Here is a 23371-nt window from a genome sequence, read left to right on the forward strand (position 1 = left end):
ATTGAAGAATAGTTAAATGAATGTATGACTCGGTAGCAATTTTTTAATTCGAAAAGTAGCTAAATTAATTATGTCAGGATAGTTGTTCTTACATATGCTTAAAAGCATACACTTTAAATAAAAAAACTAAAATGAAAAAAAACTGCTAAAAGTATAAGTAATACAACTCAATTACGGTAAGTTTAATGCGTTACCCAGTTACAATAATGTCTGAAAGGCAAAACTGAGGAAGTATGAAACCCACAGTGACGCCCGACAAACCTAAAAAGCCGCCAAATTGTGAAGTTATGTCTACTTTATGAGAGCTACTGTCTCTTTGGTTTTATTAAAAAGGTGAGTCTCTTTCCAGTCTTAATGGACAGTAATCACCAGAAGAGTTTATTTGACATGTCTTTGCGTGTGTTTATCTCGGTGAAACTGAAGCCGTTGTTTCCATACGGAGACTTCAGCTGATGGGCCGCAACGGGACTGAGAATACTCGCATCTTGCGGGAGTCGTCTCACAGTAAAAGTATTTTTCACCATTCTCTGCCTCATTCAGCTCAGCGAAATGACGACGTGGAGCGAGGTGGAGTTTGTGGCCAGCGAGGACACGGCCTGTTTGGACAGTGTCTCCAGAGAGGACAATGGCAGCGGCTTGTACCAGGTGGACACTCTGGTCAAAATCTCCGCCGCAAACGAGGTGAGCACAGTCCAGAAAGCAAAACAAAACACAGTCCGTCTACATGGGGTCGAGGTGGGACGGCCTCACGGAACCGAGGGTCCAGGGGCGTAGCGAAGACCTCCGGGATCCCACAGAGCCAGCCTACTTGTTGAGTTTAATCTCTACTTCGGTCAAAGTTCACTTATTTCATTGTAAGTCACTAGATGTCGTTACACGGACTATAAGTAATCGAAATGAAAAACTGATCTGAATAATATCCAACCTGGAAATACTTCTGATTGAATGATCCAATCAGGATCCATGTAAACAACATATGAACTGCTTCCCACTATCAGATGATTGGACTCATGCTACATGATGTGACTACTTGACTGTGATCGATTAGATTTTCTCAACTGGGTTTCTTTTTATTCTTTTTTTTTGCTGCAAGATTTGAAGTTAAACACTTTTTGTTGTTTTACATTTGACCTCTTTGATGCAGCCCTGCCTACAATAAAGAGTCGTGGTTTCTGTGCGTGCAGTCTTTCGTCAGCAAGCTGACAGAAATGTTGAACTTCTGGTCGTTGCAGGCGCAGGGGAATCCTCGTCTCTCGTCCTGCAGCGGGTCAAACTGGAGCATTGTCATCGCAGACAAGACCGTAGCTCTGTTTGATCAGAGCTTTCAGACCATCCTGCTGCTTCTTCACTTTGGTAAACACTTTTCAGACATCCATCAAATGCTGCTCCACACATTTCGCACCCTTTTCCAACTTTGGTGTTTTCTCACAATGCAGTTCCGTGCGTTTCGTTCATAATGTTATTATTTTTTATTTTTTTCCTTTCAGAAACTGATGTGGATGCTTTCAATGTCTGCCGGGAAAGGCAGTTCTTGGTGGTCTGTGAAAGAAATGGGAACATTCATTTTTTCTACGTTCCATACAAAAAGAAACTTTTCACCAAGGTGAGACCGTTGGGAGATACATTAAATATGATTGGTTTGAGCTTCCGGTGCAACGTATTTCCTTTTGAAGAATTCTGCCCAAATTGGCACTAACTAGGGGTCCTTTTAAAGATGCTCGGCGCAACAGGAGGATGCAGCTTTGACTTATTTATCATTTTGACGATCTGACTAAATACCGAAAATATATCTCGGTCTGATTTTTGGGACGTTTTCCATCATCACCCATTTTTCTTATTTCCTTGATTTGTAGAATCTGGTTGAGAAACCGTGCAGAGGGGATAAGAAAACCTTCTGCTCTCTCATCATAGACGAAGACAAGGCGTCTGCAGGTAACCTTTCTTCACAAAAGTAGGTGTTTTGGTAATATATTTGTTTTTCTAATTCTATGGGATTTCTTTGTCAGGGATCTATCACATGTTCCTTCTCATGAACAACGGCTTCTTCCACATTGCAAACCTTGATTTGGCAAAGATTGAGACGGGTATGGAAATGTAATATTGAAATATTGCACAATATATTTAGTTTCCACATTTCTTAAAAAAAACGTTTACCTTTGCCATCACAGCTTTTGAAAAGATGGATGTTGGGGCTTTGAAGGAGGTGAGTTGCTGCAAACCTAATTACATGCAACAGAAAAGTAATATTCTTTAAAAAAAACAACAACAAATGCAATAATCAGTTTTCTTTTTTTCAGCTTCAGTCCCTCATCAATATTGACTTCTGCTCCATGGAAGATGACAGCTGCAGCACAGCAGTGATGCTGCAGTTTGGCCAGGAGATCCACTTAGTGATCGGGGTGGGTGAATTGAAATGTAAACTTAACAGAGGGCTTTTCCGAACCAGCTGGTAATGCCATATCTTGGGATGGTCTCTGTACTCGCCTAGTAAATGATATTCTTACTAAACCCAAATAATCTTAACCTTCTAAGAAGGTGTAGTGTCTTCACACGTAGATTCGTTCCAGGTTTTATAGTAGTTCTCCCTGACCCCGACCGTAGCACTACATTGATTAGATTGTGTGGCTGTACAGTTTCTACAATTGCAAACTTGCTGTTGCCTCCCATGTGAATATTCACATGTACATCATATAAAATGGCCTTGTGTATTTTTTAACTGAATTCGCTTTGAGATTTCCACATGACATTTTATTCAACCCAGTTTTGTTACTCTTCTTGTAAATAAGTTAACGGAACACAAACAGCTGGGGTTTAGAAATGAAATAGGAATTAATCTTTTCGCAAAATGTAGACAAACTTTGTCTACAATCCTGTGATATTTTAAAGCTCCTTATCTAAACCAGCAACAGCAGCTGACTTTATCAGTGAAATAAGAATACCTGAGGTTGCTTTCATAGTCACTACAAAGGTATTGACTAACAACAAAGACTGGTAATGATGGTGCATTCCTAACCCAGGAACAAAATGTTCTCCTTTTCTGTAATTAATTGCAATCTGGTTCATTTGAAAGGGCGGCGAAGACAACGTTCTGACACGATGGAAGATGGACCCTCGTCAGTCAAAGATGTATCTTGCTGACACCATTGATGACGCCTTAATCCCTGGTAATGTTAGTGTGTGTGTGTGTGCAGATCTTTAGAAGAGACACAAATGTTCAGTTTAATCTGTACAGGCTTCAGCAGGTGGTGAAATAAAAAAGCTGCTTCGGACATTGAGACTGAAAGGGAATTATACAGAGAAATGTAAAGACTGGGAAATAAAGATTAAAACATGGAAAGGCTGTAAGACGATGACGTGTTTGATCAGGTGGTTTCCTCGTGTGGACATTTCAGGTGTGAAGAAGATGGTGGTTGCAGAAAACCGTTTGTACATCCTCAACACTGAGGTGAGTTGAACCGCGTCAGCGTGAGCCGCTTGTGGACTCAACCCTCTGCAGTATTATATCAGGTTTCATTTTTTGTTTCTCACGTCTCAGGACATTCTGAGTCTTTGGGATCTCCAGTTCCTCGTCATGATTCACTGCTGGCCGGATCTCGTCGTTCATGACTTTGAACTCACCACGGAATGTGGCTCTGCCTCCACTGTGGGGTGTGGATGAGTGTTTTATCACATTCTGTAGCTGGAAATACACGGCGTGTCTCCTTCACACACTCTCATGTGTGCAAATGCTTCTCTGTGTTTTACAGCCAAGACAAAGACAGCATGAGGATTATCACACTGACAAAGTCGGACCAAAACCAGGTAGCAGCGGCGCTTCGCTGTGAAGACGCTTCGGTGATTCATTCATTCAGATCACATTCTGATCTCTATATGCTGATGTTTGATCCCTCAGATCAGCTCTCTGCAAATCCGATTTCTGCCTTCAATGACGGCCTACTACTCCCTCGACGTCTCCTCGGTCTCCTGTTTGGTCAACACAAGAGTAAACATGGTGAGCGAACCACTTTCTAAACAGTTATGTGCATACTTCTCTGAATTTGTCTATAAAAGTTAAATCTATATAACTTTACTGACTTTTTCTCACTTACATTTTAATTGAGTTTGTTTTTTTTAAATTACTTCTATTTCAGGATACTATTTATTTAGTTGAGGGGATCTATGAGAACACTAAAAGGTATGGTGTATGTTGTATGTTGTAAGAATATCTCTGAAGATTTCCAAATGCCGTTTGTGTTGTATTATTAAGTGTTTTAACCTTTTTTCCGGATAGTTGTGGCGAGCCGATAAATTCTGTCGTGGTCAGATGCTTCACAGAGGCTTTACCGGAGAACAGGTATTCTAAAAAATATATATATATATTTCTGCATTAGCCCTTAAAACTTGTCAATCTTTTCATGTCTGCCTTTGAGGAATATATAGAAAATTTGCCTGCCTCGTCCTTTACAGCTGGATGCAATGAGACTTTCCTTTTTTCCCTGTTCCGTATATACTATATGAGAAAACCATGTTGCAGTGATCAATCTGAAATTAGTAGAAGCATGAGTATAAAACATAATTCTATGAGGACCTGTCCTCATGGATTGAGACTCACTTGGTGTCTCTCTTTCTAGACTCAGCAGACTTCTTCACAAACACATGTTTGAAGAGGCCGAGAAGTTCGCCATCACATTTGAGCTGGACTTAGAGGTAAACCCTGTTCCATATGAGCACAGAGTTTATAACGGAGAAGTGAAGTCTGTTAATTTGCAGAGGAACTGAAATGGACAAGCTTCATGTCTCCTGAAGGCGGCGGTATCTTAAACGGTCCTTCAGAGATTTCATTTAAAGAAACGACAATGGAAAGACAAATGAATCTTGTTTCTTTCAGACTGTTGGCGAAGCCCAAACAGAAGCTCCACACGCCACTAATCATCCTTTTCTTGTTCAGCTTGTCTACAAAGTGAAGCTGGACTTCGTGCTGGAGCAGCTGGCCTCGGCGTCGGTCGGTGGTTACGGACAAGACATGTGGTCTGAGCTTGTGGACGAGGCCAAGACTAACCTGATGAAGATCACGGATGAGCAGTATGTGGTGGACTATTGCCTGAAGGCCCCGTGGCCGAGCTTCGAGACGGCAGTGAAGATGTTGAACCACGCTGCCTCTCGATACTCCTGCTCACAGATCCACGAGGCCATGGCCAGGCTGGATACGTTCTACAGCCTGCACGGCTCCGAAAATTTCAAGTAAAGTCAACATTTTGTCCACTGCGTCTCTACACCATTACCATACTCGACATTGTCCGTGCTGCAGCTGGTTGAACTTGCTGATTTCAGTGTGTTACTTTGTTTTTCTCTGCAGTGGAATCGCCTGGATTGAGTTTCTGAACAGCACTGACAATTTAGGAGACGTTCTTGCTCATCTGAGAGATGGAGACATGAGGGGTGCTCAGCTGCTGTGGCTTCGAAGCGAGGTTTATAAACATTTACCGAGTAAGAATGATAAAACAAGAAAGTTCTGTGGAAATTGTGTTGAGCTCATGTGATGCTTTGCGACAGGGCCAGATTGCAGCAGAGTTTGATGAGAGCCGACTTGAGGCTTTACTCGGTGCCATCCCTCAGGACCTGCCATCCCAGCAGCTCTGTCCCTGGTTCAGGACTGCTCTTGTTCCTTTTCTGAGGCGGGTCCTCCCCGAAGGACAGGTGGGATCAATACAGTCGTGCATAAAAGTCCACCGTCTCCTCTATGTGTTCATTAAAATGTGTCTATTCCCCGACAGAAAATCCTCGCTAAATGGCTGGAGCAGAAGGCAAGATATTTGGAGTTGACAGAGAGGGTAAATAAAGAACAAATATCAACTTCATAAAGAACAACGTGACCCGAGCAGCTTTGATTGCAGTAGCTGATAAGAAAATCCAAAATTATACATGACAGACCTCTGAAGGTTATATAAATACACAATGCATGCAATTAGTTATATAAAATGACACATTTTTAATCGGTTAGTTGAACCAATAAGTTTACATTTAATCATTTATTTTCCCAGAGTGCGTGGCCTCAGAACGGGTTGGACTTGGCAACACTTGGTCTTCCCTCATTGTGGACACGGTTGAAATCTGTAAGTTCACTCATCTTGTCACGATTGTTGGATTGTTGATATACATTGCAAATATATTGTGAAAGTATTTTGATTTTCAGGACATTAATGGTGCAGAAGAGGTGGAGAACCTGAAGTCTCTGGTGTCCAACCTCTGTCAGCTGTTGGACGTCCAGCGGAAATACAAATGCAAACTTTCACTTTCAGTCTTCGAGAAGGTTCGTTCTGCAAAAGTTAAAACACGCCACTCATACGCCATCTTTTCCACAAACCACGCTTAAGATGTTTTTTTCCCCATAATATTTCAACTTTTCGTCGTCATGTCCACCAAGTGGAATTGATTATGGCGAGGCATTACATTTCATACAAGTTATTCTATCAAATACATTTTTCATTTTGCCATTGTAATTTTTTCACATGCGTACCGATGTGTAGCTTTGAGAGTAATTCCGCTGGTCATAATGTTTTTCTGATTTAGTTGGAATTTGCACCTTCAATATGTGCCGATATCGGGGCCAAATGATTTATTTATTTACAGTGAATTGTATAAGATCAAAGATCCTGTGATGTTGGTTTTCCAGTTAAAGTGTTTCAGATTGATTCCCTGCAGTTAAAGTTGAGGAGAGACAGAATTAGTCCTCAAATCTTCAAGTGCAGGATGAATCATTTGATATTAGTATACAACAAAGGAAACCAAGACAATTTCTGTAGAAATTCTTTGATAATAATTTATTGATGATTATATACGATAAGACATTTTAGGATTTCCAATCACAATAACTTATATCCTGATTTTCTTATTTTTTTAAATCAGTCTACATTTTAGAATTAAAATTTTAGCCACCATTTACATGAGAACCTTGTGTTTTTAACAGTGTTTATCACTAGAGTGCTTTTATTCCTATTTTGTTTGTAATTTTGAGAGATACCTTTTTGTCACAGACTGTTATTCCCACACTTCACTTGCTTATTTTATTCTGCCAGTTCAGGTAAATCCCAGTCTCCACGTTTAGGATTATATTCTGGATATTAGCATGTGCACATATACAGTATACATTTGTGTGTTTCTACGTATGTCTACTTAAAGCCTGGTGGATTGATTGATTACGAGTTATCTTGTTATTCTCTAATAATCTTTTTTTTTCTGTGTCGTTGAAAGAGAACGGTTTGGAGTTTAGCTTTCTTCATGCTGGACAAAGTGCCAGCTCCGGAGCTGATCGCTGCCACGGTGGAAAACTGCATCAATCCTTATGCTGAAGAGCACAACTTATCTTTAGATGAGCTACTCCTACAGTATATTAAGGTAAAACCCTAAAACACAGTGAAGAGTCTCGTGTTTACGTCTCAGAGTGACCTGACCGCACTTTTGTTTCTGCCACCCATCTGCACTTGGTCAGGACCTGCTGGCGCGCTGCAGCTCCCAAACCACAACGCTCTTCACTGAATGGGAAGCCAAAGCAGTTGCTGTTCACAGCTGCATGACGGATACAGATGTACGTTTCAGTAACATCGCAGTACTGACAGTTCACGGGAGGCTGAACAAATATTAGAAATTAAGTATGTAGTGGGAGTTCTAACATCTCACATTGGCGTGTTTCCTGGCAGCTGATGGTGGACGCTGTGCTGGCCATCATGCAGAAAGCTGTGGTACCGTGGACCAAAGATGTAGAAAACCTGGTTCAGCAGTACCTGGAGATGGACGGGCCAAAGTATGTTGATGCGGTTTCTTACAAATAAATTGTTCGGTGATGCGGTTATGTTTTCATGGCTAAAAACCCTCTCTGTGTACAATCTACGCCTGCAGGCAAGAGCTTTTAAATGAGAGTTACCATCTGATGGAGATACGGAAGCTCCTCAGTGGTTACGGGATCCGTAACGTCAACCTTTCCACCAGCTCTCAGATTATGGTCAGTTTTCTTGCATTGACTTGTGATTTTGTTGCAACGGCCTGTAAAATAATACCAGCCTGTTTCCTCAGACACTCATTAGATACATCCTGAAGCAAGACTTGCAGACGTCTCTGGAAGACGCCCTGATCTTAGCAAAGGGCTACAAACTGCCAACATCTCAGATATACTACCTGTATCTCATCCAGCTGACGGGTCAAGGCAAGGTGCGTTCATCCACACAACTTCAAATCACAGTTTGTTATTCAGTCTTTCTCTGCCAGTAATCGGTCGCTCATGCTGCACTCAGATTGAGGAAATCTTGACCGTCCTGAAGAAGCTGTCGTCTGCCGAGGCAGAATGTGTCATAGAGCGTCTCACAACGTGGGCTTGGCTGCAGCTGGAGGACAAACACCACATATCAGAGGAGGTGAGCTAAAGAGTTGATGTTATGTGTAAAAGTCGCTGTTCTATGCTTTGTCACGTACACTGAAGTCTTGTTGTTGTGCATTAGTTGGAGGTTGTTATTGCCAATACTAACTGCCTTTTCGCAACACATTTCCTGTTTCAATTGGATTCTAACATCACAAATATGAAAAAAAAATGTAAACACTTTTATTGCCTATCAACCAATCTGAGTCGAGATCAGAATGATGAGAATTTAGTAATCATTTGTTTTTTTTTGTTTTTTTCTACAATAGCACAAGAAACACCAGATGATCATAAGCCAGGTTATGGTGGAGGCTCTCAAGTACCTGCATATAATCCAAAAATGCAAGTATTGACTTTATTCAATATTGACTCAGTTGACTTTTTCCATTCGGGAGCCATGAATCCCTGTGAGTGATCTTCAAGTTGTTGATGTTTTGTGAGAAATTAACATAATTCCTTTCAGACTCTAGTAACTGTAAAATATCCCACACATTGGAAAGAGAAATCCTTTAAGCATATACTGTATGTGGACATCCAAGTATGATAATCGGCTTTGTGCTTCAGCAGATGATACTCTCAAGAGCATGGCATGTGAGAACAACCTCGTCATGTTCAAGGCCATTTCCCACTTGCAGGTCAGTCCCATTAGATTTTAGGTATTAAACTGCTTATACTATATAATGTCTCATAAAACTTTATGATCTCTTCATGCAGGAAGACTTTGACGTTTTCTTCACCCCGTCCAACTACGAGGATCCAACCATCCGAAAACAGATCCAGGAGCATCACATCACAGCATATGAAAACACTCGAGGCTGTCGTCCATCTGATGGGAAACCTATCAAATCTTCAATGGTGGCTAATGATCCAGACGGCAAAACCAAGACCATCTCCACTGAAGCCGGCTTGCGTCGGCTGGGACGGCAGCTGCAGCGCACCGAGCAGGAACTGTGGTCTGATCTTGCCCTGCGTGCTCTGGAAGCGGGCAAGGTGGACAAAGCCCTGAAGATCTTAAGGTCAGGATGTGTGATGATGTGTCGCGTCTGGAAATGGAACTTGATTACTCTACATTTCGTCTTGGTCATTGAGTCCTATGACACCATTTACATTATTTATAATCTTACAACAGTGGTTTGTTTTTTGTGTCTCCAGTGAGCTGTACGAGCACCACTGTAACAGCAACACAGGGAAGGTTTTATTCAACGCTGCCAAGATGTTGTGCCAGATGCTGGAGGCCGACATGCCCATGGTTCTTCCTGAGGGGATGGATTTGCCGGCTGTCATCCACGACCTGGCCTGTCAGGCTATCACTGTGTGTGACTCGGGTGAGGAAAAGTTTTGTTGTTTAAAAAAAAACAATCAAATCTTTATCAATCACTTATGAAATTAAGTATTGCAATTTTGCAAAAGAATGGAAAAGAGTAGACTGGCTATCTGTTTCTATCCTAAACCCAGCAAAACAAAAATACACAAATCCCAGGGGTAATGCGTAAAGGGGTGAAGTGTGTTGCTGGCACAACTAAAACTAAATAAATTACATTTTAGTAGCTGTTTTTCTGATCTCGATGAGCATGCTGGGAAATGCTTTAGGAAATCACTCATGTTAGGCTGACTTTATTTATGTAACTCTTCTCTGAGCTGACTTGGCTTCTCTTCATGCATCTAATCCTTTCTAAAGTTTCTGTTAATAAAAACTGTTGCAGATCTGTTGCTGGATTGTCTGGAGCTTTGCAAGTGCACACGGATAGCTATGGACGTCTACCACCAGTGCCAGTTATCGGACAACTATGGCTTCGTAGCCATGGTTAGCATCTTCTTTCATAGAGTCACTTCATGTTGCTCTTCTTTGCTTTTGATGTTTTTTTTTTTCTTATTTATTCTTTGTTGGGAGTCATTATATTTCACCAAATCAAATACTTGACAGATGATATGAATCGGTCATTTTATCTGTAATATGTGAATTTATAGTAAAAAAGTACAGTAGTCAAGAGGTGCCACCACAATACAAGAGCCTACAACACAAATATAAGAGTTATGAAATAAATGCAAAAGTCACCAGGGAGTGAGCAACACGCTGTTTTTGTGGGCCAGGATGCCGGGGCCTTTTGCAGTTAATCTGTTCATCTTCTGGTTCATGGGGAACTGGATCTGATCCCAAATGACTATATAAAGCATACTGACTGAAAGGCCCTGTCATGACCGGCCCTGGGCAAGGAAAGCAAGACATGAATGGATGTTATTGGTGGAAAATAAGGTATTTGATAAAAATGTCGTGAATTGATTCACAGACAAAAACAGACCCAAAACAAAAATAAACCACCATAAGTAAAGTTTCCAAAAAAGCCTCTTGGATAAAGGAGGACCAACAAGAATATTTTCAACTAAACAAAAGCAATCGTAACCACAAAGGTGGGACTTCAACCGTAGATGTACTGTGTGAGGTAGGAGTGGTGACCACTACTCTGCTGCTATTCGTGTTGTGGTTTTGGCGTCGTGATGACCCTTCAGTGACATGACTTCCACCTAATTTTGAATAAGTGGCCATGTGACTATGTTTATATAAAATAAACCGAAAAAACTAATTGAATGTAGATTTGATTAAACTGATATAAACGTTTTGTGTTACATGACTTTTCAAGTTTTATTCTGTGATGTCACAGGACTTTAACGTGACTGAAAAAGACTCCTACTCTCAGTGGAGCTTTCAAGATGGTTTTCATGAGGACTGCATTGTTCTGGACCCGGCGTCAGTGCTTCCTATCCAGTATGAAATCACAAACTGCCTTTTGCCCATTTCTCACGGTAAGAAAATTCTCACATGAATCTGTTGTCTAGTTCAGAACATTGTCGCACTTGATGTCGTCTTGAGCAGCTTTGATAGTTCAACATCATTTTGCAGATGCAAAGCTGTACCCGCTGGACTGTTCCTGTTTGTCACATCACTCGTTTGTAAATGGTCGGTGTGAAAGTTAATAATGTCATCTCATTCTTCTCTCAAATATTGTAGTTGTAAAGGTTAATTGTTGTCCCGCCTTGATCCACGTGCAGGTTCAAACCGGCTGCAGCCCCTCGTCGGCCCCCTGACCACCATGTTGCGGATGTTACAGGAGTGCACTCAGCTGGAGCTGGCAATGAGAGTGTTGGTCAACTCGTACGGCAGCTGTCTGCAGCATGTCACCTCCAATGTGATGAACATGAAGCTCAGTGTCAAGGTATCACTGCGTCTCTGATAGCGGAGCTCCATCTATCTCAGCTATTTTGTTCTAAATGATAATTGTATTTTGATGTAAACTGTTGCCTCCTCCCAGCTGTACGACTCACAAGAGCTACAGCAATACAACGCATGCCTGAGCGAACTCCGAAAGACTACTATCACTTTTCTGAGCTCCGTGGCTATAGCCCTCCTAAACAAGGTGTGTCTGCTGAGCGCAATGAGTCAACGTGTAAACAAGGGTTTTGTTTTGGGTTTTTATTGGAGAGTTTCATATTGTGTTTGTGCAAGGTGTTCAACTGGAGGGTGGTGGATTGCGATTTGGCCATTGGACTCTGTACCCTCCTCCCGAAAGCAGAAGTCTTCAAAATACTGTGGAAAGTGATCGACAACACTTGGCAGAACTACGACAAAATATCTGTAAGCAACATGGCTTCTGATCGACTCAATGAGCTGAAGAAAATGTGACATAAAAACCAGTTGTATAAAAACTACATACTGTGCTGTGATTGGTTTCAAACTTGTGGCGCCACCATCCTTGTGAAATAGACTCTACTACTACTATCACAGACATAAACATGTAAGTTTTCTTGAAGGCTTTCGTTATCATTTCAGGCTGTGGCCAAAGTCGGAGCTGATCTCTGTTGCCTGTTCAATGAAGCACAAGAACAGAAGAAGTTTCACTCTGTCATCACTGATGCTGAGTGGGGCATCAAGCTGGGGAAATTAGAGGTAACGCAGCGCGTTAATTATGGTGATCAATAGTATTCTGGATTAAATACATTTAGTAGTTTTATACTTATAATTTTCTCCCACTTTGTTTCATATGACTTTCTATTTTCTACGCTCGGCCCCAGATATCGATCCAGCCAGTGTTTCGGCAGCGGCCTGAACTGAAGAGCAGCCTGATCCCCGACATGGTGAAGAACAGCAGGGTCACCCCAGACATTGTCCTCCAGTACTGCAGGTCAGCTCCACGCACACGGTCCCATCTTTTCCTCTCAGATCATCAAAGTGTAAAAGCAAAAATTAAATATATTTCATCCATCTGTAGTACCTTTGGTCTAGATCGGGACAACGTGATCAACCAGTACATCACCACTCTGCTGCTGCTCCAAGAGGATGAAGAAGGTGGTGCAGGTGACCTGGCCTCATGCCAGGACGCCGGACCGCCTCTCTGTCATGCTGACGCGCTGGATCAAGTCCTGCAGATCATCCCGATGTTGAACACCACCAGCGAACTCACCGACAGTCTTTGCACCTCCATATTCAAGGTAACAGATTTTTATGAGCTGGAATTCAGAATTCCAGGTCCCAACTTGGACTTTGATTTAAAATGTCAATGTAGCCGTGCCAGTAACGTGTCAGAGAGTTTTTGCAACCACTTAATGTTTCAAGACCTTAATAACCACTTTAGCCAGTACGTCCATTCAGGTTTCCATAAAGTTGTGTTTCACTGAAATGGTCAAACCATGGTTGTTGGTTTTTTTGAGAGTGGACATTCAGTTTCAAATGGAAGGCACTATACATTTTTTGTACCTTTCTAATGCAATCCCATAACTTGTTTATTCACCAGATCTTTAAAATCCTCTTCTTTTTTTTTTAACAGCTCAGCCCTTATAACTATGAGAGAATCGAGGTAGTGCTGACAATCATACATGCTGCAGATGAGAACGTGACCATCTTCCCTGTTCGTCAGGTGACTAATATACACACTCCAGCACAATTTTGGAAGCTTAAAATAATTTTTAAAAAAACAGTCGTGCTCTGCTAACTTGATTGTACAGAGTTAGAAATGTCCTTCAATCCACAGGCAATGGCCCTTCTGCAGCATCTTAGGTCCTACGAGCGAGTGTCTCCTCCGTCAGACGTGGAGAACTCGTACCTGTTTGAAAACGGTCTGCTGCCAAACCCTCTGTCCAGAAGCAGGCTGCCCTTCCACCTGCTCATACAGACCAAACACTACTGGAAGATTATCTGTGAGTTAGTCTCTGTGCTTGTTTTAGTTCATGCATAGACATCATTTCGATTTTATTGGATTGTGTCTGTATCTTACATCTGTAGTCTTATACTCGTATCAATAAGCTATTATCAGATCCTTGAACTCCACCAGGTCGTATTCATATTTCCATGATTCAAAGTTCAAGATAATCCATTTTTAATCTTATATGCATCTTGAACTTGTAATTGGACACCAGCCTCATCCTCTATGCAGGAGCTGTAAATGATGTCCATATATTTACAACAGGCCACCAATACTAAGTATTCATAGCGTAGTAGTCTTGGATCTGAATTTAATTTTAAAGTTGCTGTGCACACATGTGTTAAACTTACTCCTGTACAATCACCACTGATAGGATCTGGCGTGCATACAACAACAATAACACTGTATATGATATCTAAACAAACTGAGACATTACTACTGAAAGCAGAGAAATAGACCCATAACCAGACAACAATCGCACAACTTTAACATGAGCTCAACAAACACAATATTATTGAATTTAAACTGACGGATATTACGTTTCATTTAAAAAATGATTGAGTGATTCTGCCGCGGTCCTATAACCATTAAATTATAAATCCAGTCTATTTAGTAATCGTGGTTATCATTATTTAGGTTACTATTTTTTTAACACCCTGTCAAGATTCTGCCAGCGTGTCACAGTTTTTCAGCTTCTAAAGAGGCTGCCGTTCATTCTTACGGTTTTGGATGCTTTTAATTGCATTTACCATGTTTAGACTGTGAAACTTCAGTAGATGCTTCAGTAGATCCAGTATGCTTTATTTAATTTCCAATTCATTTTATCAATTAAAACTTCAAATATTTTTTTCCATTCAGCCCCTGAGCTTAGTGAGGAGACTTTCCCCACACTTCTTCTGATCAGCAAACTAATGAAGGTAAACCACCCTCATCTATTAATGCATTTTCTATAGCTGCTTTATCCAACTGTCTGTTGTGGGAAGCTGATACCAATCCCGGCTGGCTCCAGGGAAAAGGTAGGACCCACCCGGGATTCATTCCACACCACCGCCAACACTGATAATCATTCAAACAGACATACCTTAAGATCTCTCTCACAATTCACACAATGTCCAGAACCTGAATGAAACGAGGCTCTCCTCACCAGGAACAGTGTTTCCTAATCATTCATCAGCCTGACGTTAACCACCAGGTCATCTCAGAATTCTTCTTTGTTTCGTCTTTGATTCAGTGCTTTGGCTCCTAATTCTCCCTTTGTGCCCCGTTTGTCTCCAGATGAGCCTCGACAAGTTATACATGTCTGCTGCAAACCATGTGTTCGAGAAGAAGATGAAGCCGTTACTCTTTGAGCAAAGGAAGAAGGGTCAGGGCCACGGCTACAACAAGGAGACCTTCAAGGTGGCCAAGACTATGATGCACTTCATTCGCTGCATACAGAACCCAGAGTTTGCCGCAGCGACGGCCTACAGCGTAACCCAGGAGCTCCCACCAGGTCCGAGCGGCACACTGACACTCTCAAGACCAAGCGTCACAACGTTTACCTGCAGACACTCAGTTTTCCATTTTCTCCGCAGGTTTTGGAAGGACACAATACCTCAGATTCTGTTTGGCTCTTGGTGAAGCGTGGCTGAAGGATTCGAATCTTGACGTCAGTATACAGAAACGTATATTTGTATTTGTTTGTTTGTTGCTTCTTTTTCCCCCCCCTCACACCTTGCTGGTCTTGAGCAGGAGGCATCGCGAGCCAAAGCGGAGACCTATTTGTCCAAACTGAAGCTGCAGTTTCAGCGCTCGGCGACTGAGAATGCCTTAATCGCCAATGAGCTGAACAGCCCCGAGCACCAGAAGCTGACGGGGCTGCCCACCAGGCTCATCGCCGCGCTGTACGAGCACAGCAGTGTGGAGCAGCGATACAAAGAGACGGGAGTTCAAACTTTCCCCGGTGAGCGCGTGGATACTTTCAGAAACTGCCACTAATTCACGTGTGTTAAAAGTAACAAACTTCTTTATGGAACTATTTTTTCTTTATTTCGTTTTAGTTTATTTTTATATCTATATTTTGATTGATTTAGTGACGTGACTTTGATTTATTCTTTATACATGGACTTTCTTGTTTATGTTGCTCCTTCATATTGTTGTATGATCGTTTTACTTATGCTACCCAAAAAAAGTGATTACCGTCCTATTATAAATTAGATTTTATGTCTTTTTTAAGTATTCCCAAGACGTTCTCTCTCCTCACAGATCACAATAGAACTTGATTTATAATTTGGACATGTTTCTGCCTCAGACGTACACGCTGCTGTGAAGGAAATAGCAGCAATCAACAACATTGATCTTATGAAAATCTGCCACATAATGTTGGAAAAGTGGATCTGTAAAACAGGACCTGCTGTTGCCAAGGTTTGTCAGTCTCAGATTCACTTTTGTTTCAGCTGGTCTCTTGTGCTCTATTATAGCTGCCGCAATAAATCCTCCTTCTTCTTTTTTTTCCACTATTAAAGGAAATCGGCAATCCGGACTGTGTCGACAACATTGAAGACGACCCAGATCTAATGAGGTACAGTTATCACCGACACCTCGGCACATATTAACTTGTTTTCTGGATTTTGAATAAAATGTCAAACACATACATTTATTTACTTACTTTATTTCACAACCTGTTTTATTGTTTTATTATTCTTTATGATTTTTATTGTCTTTTATGTCATTTTGATTTACTTTTTAGACGTTATACTTGTTTTGTAAATGTAGTTTTTGTTATTAACCACAGTTTAAGACTTTATTATCAAATAAAATACCTAACAATGTGTGCTTTTAGATTTAGTCGTATTTGGGATTTAACAACAGACTTATTTTGACATTTTTTCTCTTGATTTTATGTCTTAAAGCTCTTTTAAATATCTTTTTTTCCGGCTTAGTTCTGATGATCACTGTTAAAATACCTTTTCTAAAATACTTTTATCCCCTCTTTTATTCTTGTCTTGTATTTACGGTATTTTTTTCTGTTGTCATTACCTTTTTGTGTTAGAATCACCTTGTCAACCATCTTTGAAGCACTTTCACTTGCATGAACCTGTATGAAGGTTGCTGAACAGAAAATGCTCATATTAAAAATCATCAGAAACATCCCTGTTGTAGGGTTTTTTTTTTTTTTTGTTTTTTTAAGTTTTACTTCAAATATTTATTGATTTAATCCCAATTTTGAGGCATTTGGATGAAATTATAATGGGCTTACTGTTTATTTACTTTTTGCAGGGTGGTGTACATGCTGCAGTCTTTCCCCATGGATGATGCGGTACAACTTCTAAACCCAATCCTGTCTGCTGAAACCTGGGTGTGTTTGATATCTTGAGAAAAAAGATACTTTGGACATACAGTGTGATACTAGTGTCTAATGTGTTGTGTTTTTTTTTTTCTGTAGCCTCTCAGAAGTTCTGGGCCTCGTCTGACTTTCTGCCATCAGACCCGAGTGCTGCTCTGTCTCGTCCGCCTCGTCGATGCTGCGACTCTGGAGACTCGGCTGCAGATCCCAAAGTCCAGCATCCAGTAAAAAGCCATTACAACTGCTAAAGAGTGACTATTTGGACAACTGATGTTGATATCCAGTGATTTATGGGATGTGTTTGTTTTTTTTTGTGTTCATACACAGATATCACCTGAAGTGCTACATCTTCGTTTCTCAGCTGGAGGCTTTGAACATCCCTTACACAGTGCGCTCCTTCCTCAGTTCGCCTAAAGAGGGCTTGATTAAAGGGCTGTGGAAGAACCACAGCCACGAGCCTCAGGTACTAATGCAGCTTGACTATAGTGAGGCTTAGAGATGGAAGCCATTGGCTGTCTGCAGATGATCAGAAGATCCATTGTCTCTTCAGGCAGTGCAGCTGGTGGCAGATCTGTGCCTGGAGTACAAGGTGTATGACCCGCAGCTCTTGAACAGTCTGCTTCAGAGGCTGCTCGGCTTTAACTTGGTAAGGAGGCAATCCTTTTTTTTTTTAGTTACACTGGATTTCAAATAGTTTTTTGTTTTACAGCTCATGGCTAGACTGTTAAGCATCATTAAACAGAACTTTGTTCACAAACAGAAGAAGATGATTGAGATTTTTCAATCAAGCCAAAATTTGAGTGAAGAATTCCGTCCTGGTTTTGTTCAGAAGTTAACACCAGTAATATCAAGTGAATATACAGATTTTGTAAACGTAGATTAAAAATAGTAGCTGGGTGATTTGCTGTGTAATATAATTATTATTATTTTTTAATTCTTATTCATCAGATCAGCCACTTGCAGAAAGTGTTGGAGACGATAGTGACTGTGCCGGCTCTGTGGGAGGTAATTCATCACCTTATTTGACTAATTTCACATGTTGTGGTATATTTTACAGTTCCAGTGTGTATGTAAATATATGGAACCCCTAAAGGGACATGTCGGAGAAATGGCAAAGATTTATTTGGTCAGTTGACGCTGATGTTTTTTTTTTTTTCTTTGTGTTGAATTTTAGATTGACGTCTAAAGCATTTGCATTGATGATTTAATTTATTTATCGCCATAGCATGGAGCTTCCTGTTGGAGGATATTTGAGGGCAGAGATTACCAAAACACTTCTGGCCATCATTGCTACAAGGCTAATGAAAGTAAAGGGTGACTTGTCTTTTTCTCCGTCAGATGTCATCTCTTTGTAAAGCCTGGAGGACCATAACAGTGGGCTCTTTGATCAAAGGTACATTTTGGACATTAAAATGAACTTCTGTGAACTAAATCTTGAAGATCTATGTACTTTTTATCCACCGAGGTTTTGGGAAAAGGCCCTTGACTATTGCCTTCTGGTATATTTCACAATTTATGAGAATTAAAGTTCCTTAAACTGACAGGCTAACTACTGTATGAATCGAGGTTGTATAGTAAATACTGCCCCCTGCTGTTAGACATCTGCAGGTTCAGGCAAAGTGAGAGTTGAATGATGACTGTAAATGCCCTGCACCTGATGTGAGATGAAGCCTTGTCTGTCTTCTTCACCATGTTTTTCTTGTGTTTCTCTTGGTTACAGTTTGTCTGCCTCTGGATTCGTGTGAACTAGAAAAGCTCTACAGATCCTTCGTTCTCCTCACCAAGTACGTTTAATTCACGTTCATCCTGCTTTGCCAGCCTGCGCACGACCTTCGTTCCGAGAACCCAAATATGACCATTTACACAAACACACTGCTGCTCAAAACATTTTGGACTAATTCCTCAGCTCTATTTAAATTCTGTCTTTTGACGTTTTGTGAATGGAAGAATTAAAAAAAAAAAAAAAAAAAAAGGAAGCTGTCAACTGCAAGAGGTTAAGAAAATGTAATGTAGGTAAATAACAAGTAAAAGGCATCTTCAACAAGTTGTGTGTGTGTGATGTGTGTGTATGTCAATTTCGTGGCCCCAGGTTTGATTTGGTGAACATGATCATATAATTCTTCTTCCTCTCTTCACTTTTATTTCAACTCTCCTGCCTCTTGTGTTCCCTCTCAAGATGCCCTTTTCTCCTGAGTTTGGACCTGCGGGGGATCGCCAGCGATTATGAGAAGGTGGAGTTGTATGCCTTCGCCCTGGGCGCTCTCTGTTTCATATCCTGCGTTAAGACCAGGGAGCATGAGATAAAGGTGAGTTTGGACACAACACCTGAACGGGAGCTGTGTGTTTTATGCTCTGATTCCAATCCCTCCCTGCTTTGTTGGTTGCTTCACAGGCTTTCTTGTCTGCAAATAATCCCGTCACTGTCCTGGATCAGGTGGAAGAGCACATGGAAACGGGGCAGCTGGCTGGGATCCCCTCAAAGGTTTGATGTACACAAAAGCCAACATTTTTGAAATTTTGTTTTTTAACCAAGCTTTCTCACAGTTCAAGATAATCCATTTTTAATCTTATATGCATCTTGAACTTGTAATTGGACACCAGCCTCATCCTCTATGCAGGAGCTGTAAATGATGTCCATATATTTACAACAGGCCACCAATACTAAGTATTCATAGCATAGTAGTCTTGGATCTGAATTTAATTTTCAAGTTGCTGTGCACACATGTGTTAAACTTACTCCTGTTCAAGTTTATCAAGGATTTTCAGTGCTCCAGCAAATAATCTGTATGTTACCTGTTATTAACACAACAATGGGGGGAAAAAAGTTTTAAGAATTGTTGCTTAACACATGATTTGCTTTAGAGTTGAAACAAAGAGCTTTTTAAATCCGTCTCATCTGTACATGTTTAAATTTGTATCTTGTGCTTTATGTTAGGAATGAGCTGTTATCCATTTTACTAAATCATGGTGCTATTTTAAAAAGGGATATTAAAGCATTTCCCCACACTAAAACAAAATAAGATATACTGGGACCAGAGAGCTGTCAGATGTGGTATAATGAGTTTAGTTTTTGCTCAGGTTCTCTTTTCTTTTTGTTTGAACACAAATATTTTGTGTTCAGCTTCCACCAGATGATTTGAGCAATCAAAAACTATAAAATATGAAATTACTCAAATCAACTACTTTATGCAATGCATTTTCAGTCATTCTAAAGAGCCTCTGCTGGTTACCCTCTGTACTTAAATAAAGGTTTATGGAGTTATAGCAATGTTGTAGATATTTCTTCTATCATAAAATAATCTATACAGTTGTTGCAATCTTGTAACTGTTTGTTGTACTTCTTAGAAAGTATATTTGTTGACGGTTTCCATGTTAAACGGTAAATTTTGTTGCATGTCAAAAATGTTGTCATGTGCCTCCAGAAAACATAAAAGTACACTTCCTTCAGGAGGACACTTTTACTTTGTTACAAGAAGAAAATATAAAGAGAATAATAGATTAGTGTTCTTTTACTTCATATTCTGTTACTGCCTCACATAACCAGTGCTATTCTTCTTATCTCTCAGGTCAGGGACTGTGCTTTAGATTTCATCTGCCGACAAGGACTCCAGTCAACGGTGCTGAACACCAGACACTTCACCCATCTGAAGGATTTTGTTGTGTCGTGTGGAAATGCTGAGACAGTGAAAGAGCTGGCGGACTCCCTGATCAGCGAGAACCGGTGAGATGGTTTTGTCAATGTGTCAACTTTCAAATAGTTCTACACCTAAAAGTAGATTGGAATAATAATCACACCTTTATGATTAGACTGTCATTAAAGGCAAAGTTTACAGTGTCCTCAGAAAAATTTCTGACAAGTGAAATCTAGGTGAGAGAACAACCAAATAGCGAGATCATTGAAATAAGTGCAAAATTGGCTAAATAAAGACGGAGGGGGGGTCTCCTCTGGGATTGGACCATCGTACTCTGGAAGTCTAATAATAGATAAGATAAAACTTTATTCATCTTACATGGGGAAATTCATCTTCATTCAATCTTAGAATTCCTCGAATTCCAAGATCTTTCTTAGAATTTTTATTTACTGCGTTGCGTCGCTACAGGGAAGATGCAGCAGTGTAGCGGTGATGGCTGTGGTCCTTCCCAACCCTCCGTCAGCAGAGGGATCAGTCTGACCGTTACGGCGCTGTCACAGCCCCACATTTGGTCGTAAATCACAGGAAGTGGTGACCTCTGCCTCCACCATTAATATCAAATACGTTAAGTGGTAAAAATAACCAGCGTGGACAGAAAAGATAACAATAATCAAATCAATATAATAATCGGCACGTGAACAAGGTAAGTTCAGTCATTTTTTAACTGTGTACAAATTAATTTAGGTTTTCTGAGTTTCACCATCATGACATAAAATAATGTTCATGATTACACATTTTTAATACAGCTCAAGATATTTGATGGGTTAGTTTCACTCTCCATTCATTACGAGGAACACAGAGCGCTTTTTGTCTGTCTTCCTCTCTAACAACCAATCACAGCTTTCAGTGCAAAAGGGAAAAACTCTCTTTAACTGGAAGAAACTTGCAGAACCAGACTCGGGTGGAAACTTTCTGCTGTTCTGGTTTAGGTTTGAAGATGGAAAGAGAGAATAAATGGTACAAAGAGCAACAAACACATTGTCACAAGAAGGGAAGCGAATCCACTCACTGCAGACTTCACCATAAGATTAGCGCCTCTGTAAATATCTTTAATATGTCCCTCCAACATGATAAACATGCAAATACACAGTCTGTGACAGGAGGAATTCAAAAGCGCTTCATCCAGCCTGAAGCAACAAATTTCAGAGTTCCTCAGTAAATTTTTCATCTTTGCTCTTCAGTCAGGACGAGGCAGACGAGGTGGACTCGAAGTTCAAGAGCCTGCAGCGCGTCAAGAAGGAAAAGTGCTGACAAGTGACCGGACGGAACTGAAGCTGATCTCCTGGACCTGAAGACGCCCCACAGAAATCCTTCTTATCGTCTATCAAGCAGTGTTTAATAACCAGAAAATATCTTTTAGTTTCAGCCTATATTTATCTTTATCGTTGAGGCATTGATTACTGATTGTTCACTGAAATAGTACACAGCCGCCACTTTCTTTCACTGTGATTCTTAACATGCAGAATGGGCTTTGGGAAGGAGGTATCGTCTCCTAAGTTGTATCAATACACTTGACATTTATCTGTTATTTGAATAAATGTTCTTCCTTGCTGAACCGTGTCCTCTCGTGGATCAGAACAAACTTTATGATGAACAGGGGAGGTTGAATTGAGACAGTCCCCCGTCCTCCTAACAGATTAACATAATCTCTGTCAGGTCAGATTGAAGTCCTTGAAATCCTTTCTCCAGTAACAAAGAATCATATTAAATAAAAATCTGTTTTTATTACTACCTGTTGGCTTGTTGGGGATGTTTGCATTATAAATATCAGTCTGTTGTACAAGGCACTAATAAACTAAAGACCTGTGCCACTTCTCACACGTCCTGTAGTTGTTGAGCATTTTTTCATGATTAACTGTAAATGAAGAAAACAAAATTCCCCCAAAAACATCATGAATGACATTACAAATTACAGTCAGTATATTTGTCTTCAAATTGTTATCGGGGATTAAGTTAAATTCAGTTATTGTAGATTCAAAGCCAATTGAATCATTGGGACGAGACTGGCTCGTCCACTGAACGGCATGAACCGATGAGGCCACGCAGACAGAAGGCGAAACGTCTTCCAAGACTGTGACCAAGTCCTCTTGTTCTAATTCAATTTGTACTTGAACGCACGAGACTAACCACGTTATTGTGGATTTTAATTGTCATCGGCCGAGCAGTTTGACTTGTTCTACTGATCGACCAACCCATAATCCTGTTTATGTTCTTTGTAAACATCACGATTACTTTTGCATTTAATCAAAATGTTTTTCAGAGATGATCTTCCTCAAACTTTTCTTTGTTCTCCAGACAGCAGAACACTCCTGGAGCGCACGCGTACTTGTGTGTGTGTGTATACACGTGTTTAACATCAGAATTAACTGATCAGGGCGACATCGTGCCAGTGTAGTTGGCACTACTATGATTTAAGTTTATATTAAAGGTTCCTTATGTATGGAGAGAGGAAATACTATTATTTTCTCACAAGTGAGAAACTGCAGTGGTGATTCTAAAATGGGAGATGGACTACCTGAGCAGCCCTAAAGCACTTCACATCGTTAATCACATTCACCCATTCACACACACCAACGGAGGCGCTGTCATTCAGCACAGTCAGAGCAATTTGTTGTTGTTTTCAATCTTTTATACAGACATTGTGCTCTATAAAAAGATACAATACAATGGACGATAGAAGTTAGAACATTTATAAATATTGTCCTGTAACACACCTCCAGACTCCAGATCACTAATCTCCCAACCATTTCACAGAGTGAACCAGCATCAT

General features: G+C 40.6%; 1 protein-coding gene across 1 annotated transcript; it reads left to right on the forward strand.

Moving 5' to 3' along the window:
- Window positions 1-549: 549 nt before the first annotated feature.
- On the forward strand, window positions 550-22156 carry kntc1 (kinetochore associated 1; the record flags this gene model as incomplete). The annotated part of the gene is made up of 59 exons (XM_080466832.1): window positions 550-681; window positions 1233-1353; window positions 1488-1603; window positions 1854-1932; window positions 2007-2084; window positions 2169-2203; window positions 2298-2399; window positions 3071-3164; window positions 3393-3445; window positions 3536-3648; window positions 3747-3801; window positions 3893-3991; window positions 4131-4174; window positions 4271-4333; window positions 4611-4686; window positions 4928-5220; window positions 5336-5447; window positions 5533-5676; window positions 5754-5810; window positions 6021-6092; window positions 6173-6289; window positions 7231-7374; window positions 7469-7564; window positions 7677-7780; window positions 7876-7978; window positions 8050-8184; window positions 8268-8387; window positions 8659-8731; window positions 8957-9024; window positions 9104-9405; window positions 9542-9714; window positions 10093-10193; window positions 11050-11191; window positions 11289-11345; window positions 11438-11601; window positions 11698-11802; window positions 11892-12020; window positions 12216-12332; window positions 12458-12567; window positions 12655-12874; window positions 13210-13299; window positions 13414-13579; window positions 14443-14501; window positions 14860-15076; window positions 15159-15232; window positions 15316-15526; window positions 15875-15987; window positions 16089-16144; window positions 16843-16921; window positions 17009-17133; window positions 17237-17372; window positions 17460-17555; window positions 17858-17914; window positions 18248-18302; window positions 18630-18693; window positions 19086-19215; window positions 19302-19391; window positions 20476-20630; window positions 21783-22156. 59 exons carry the CDS (start codon window positions 550-552, stop codon window positions 21850-21852), a joined length of 6561 nt encoding a protein of 2186 aa, XP_080322958.1. The 3' UTR covers window positions 21853-22156.
- Window positions 22157-23371: the final 1215 nt, after the last annotated feature.

The sequence above is a fragment of the Lipophrys pholis genome (genome assembly GCF_963383615.2).
Source record: "Lipophrys pholis genome assembly, chromosome: 7".
Lineage (NCBI taxonomy): Eukaryota > Metazoa > Chordata > Actinopteri > Blenniiformes > Blenniidae > Lipophrys > Lipophrys pholis.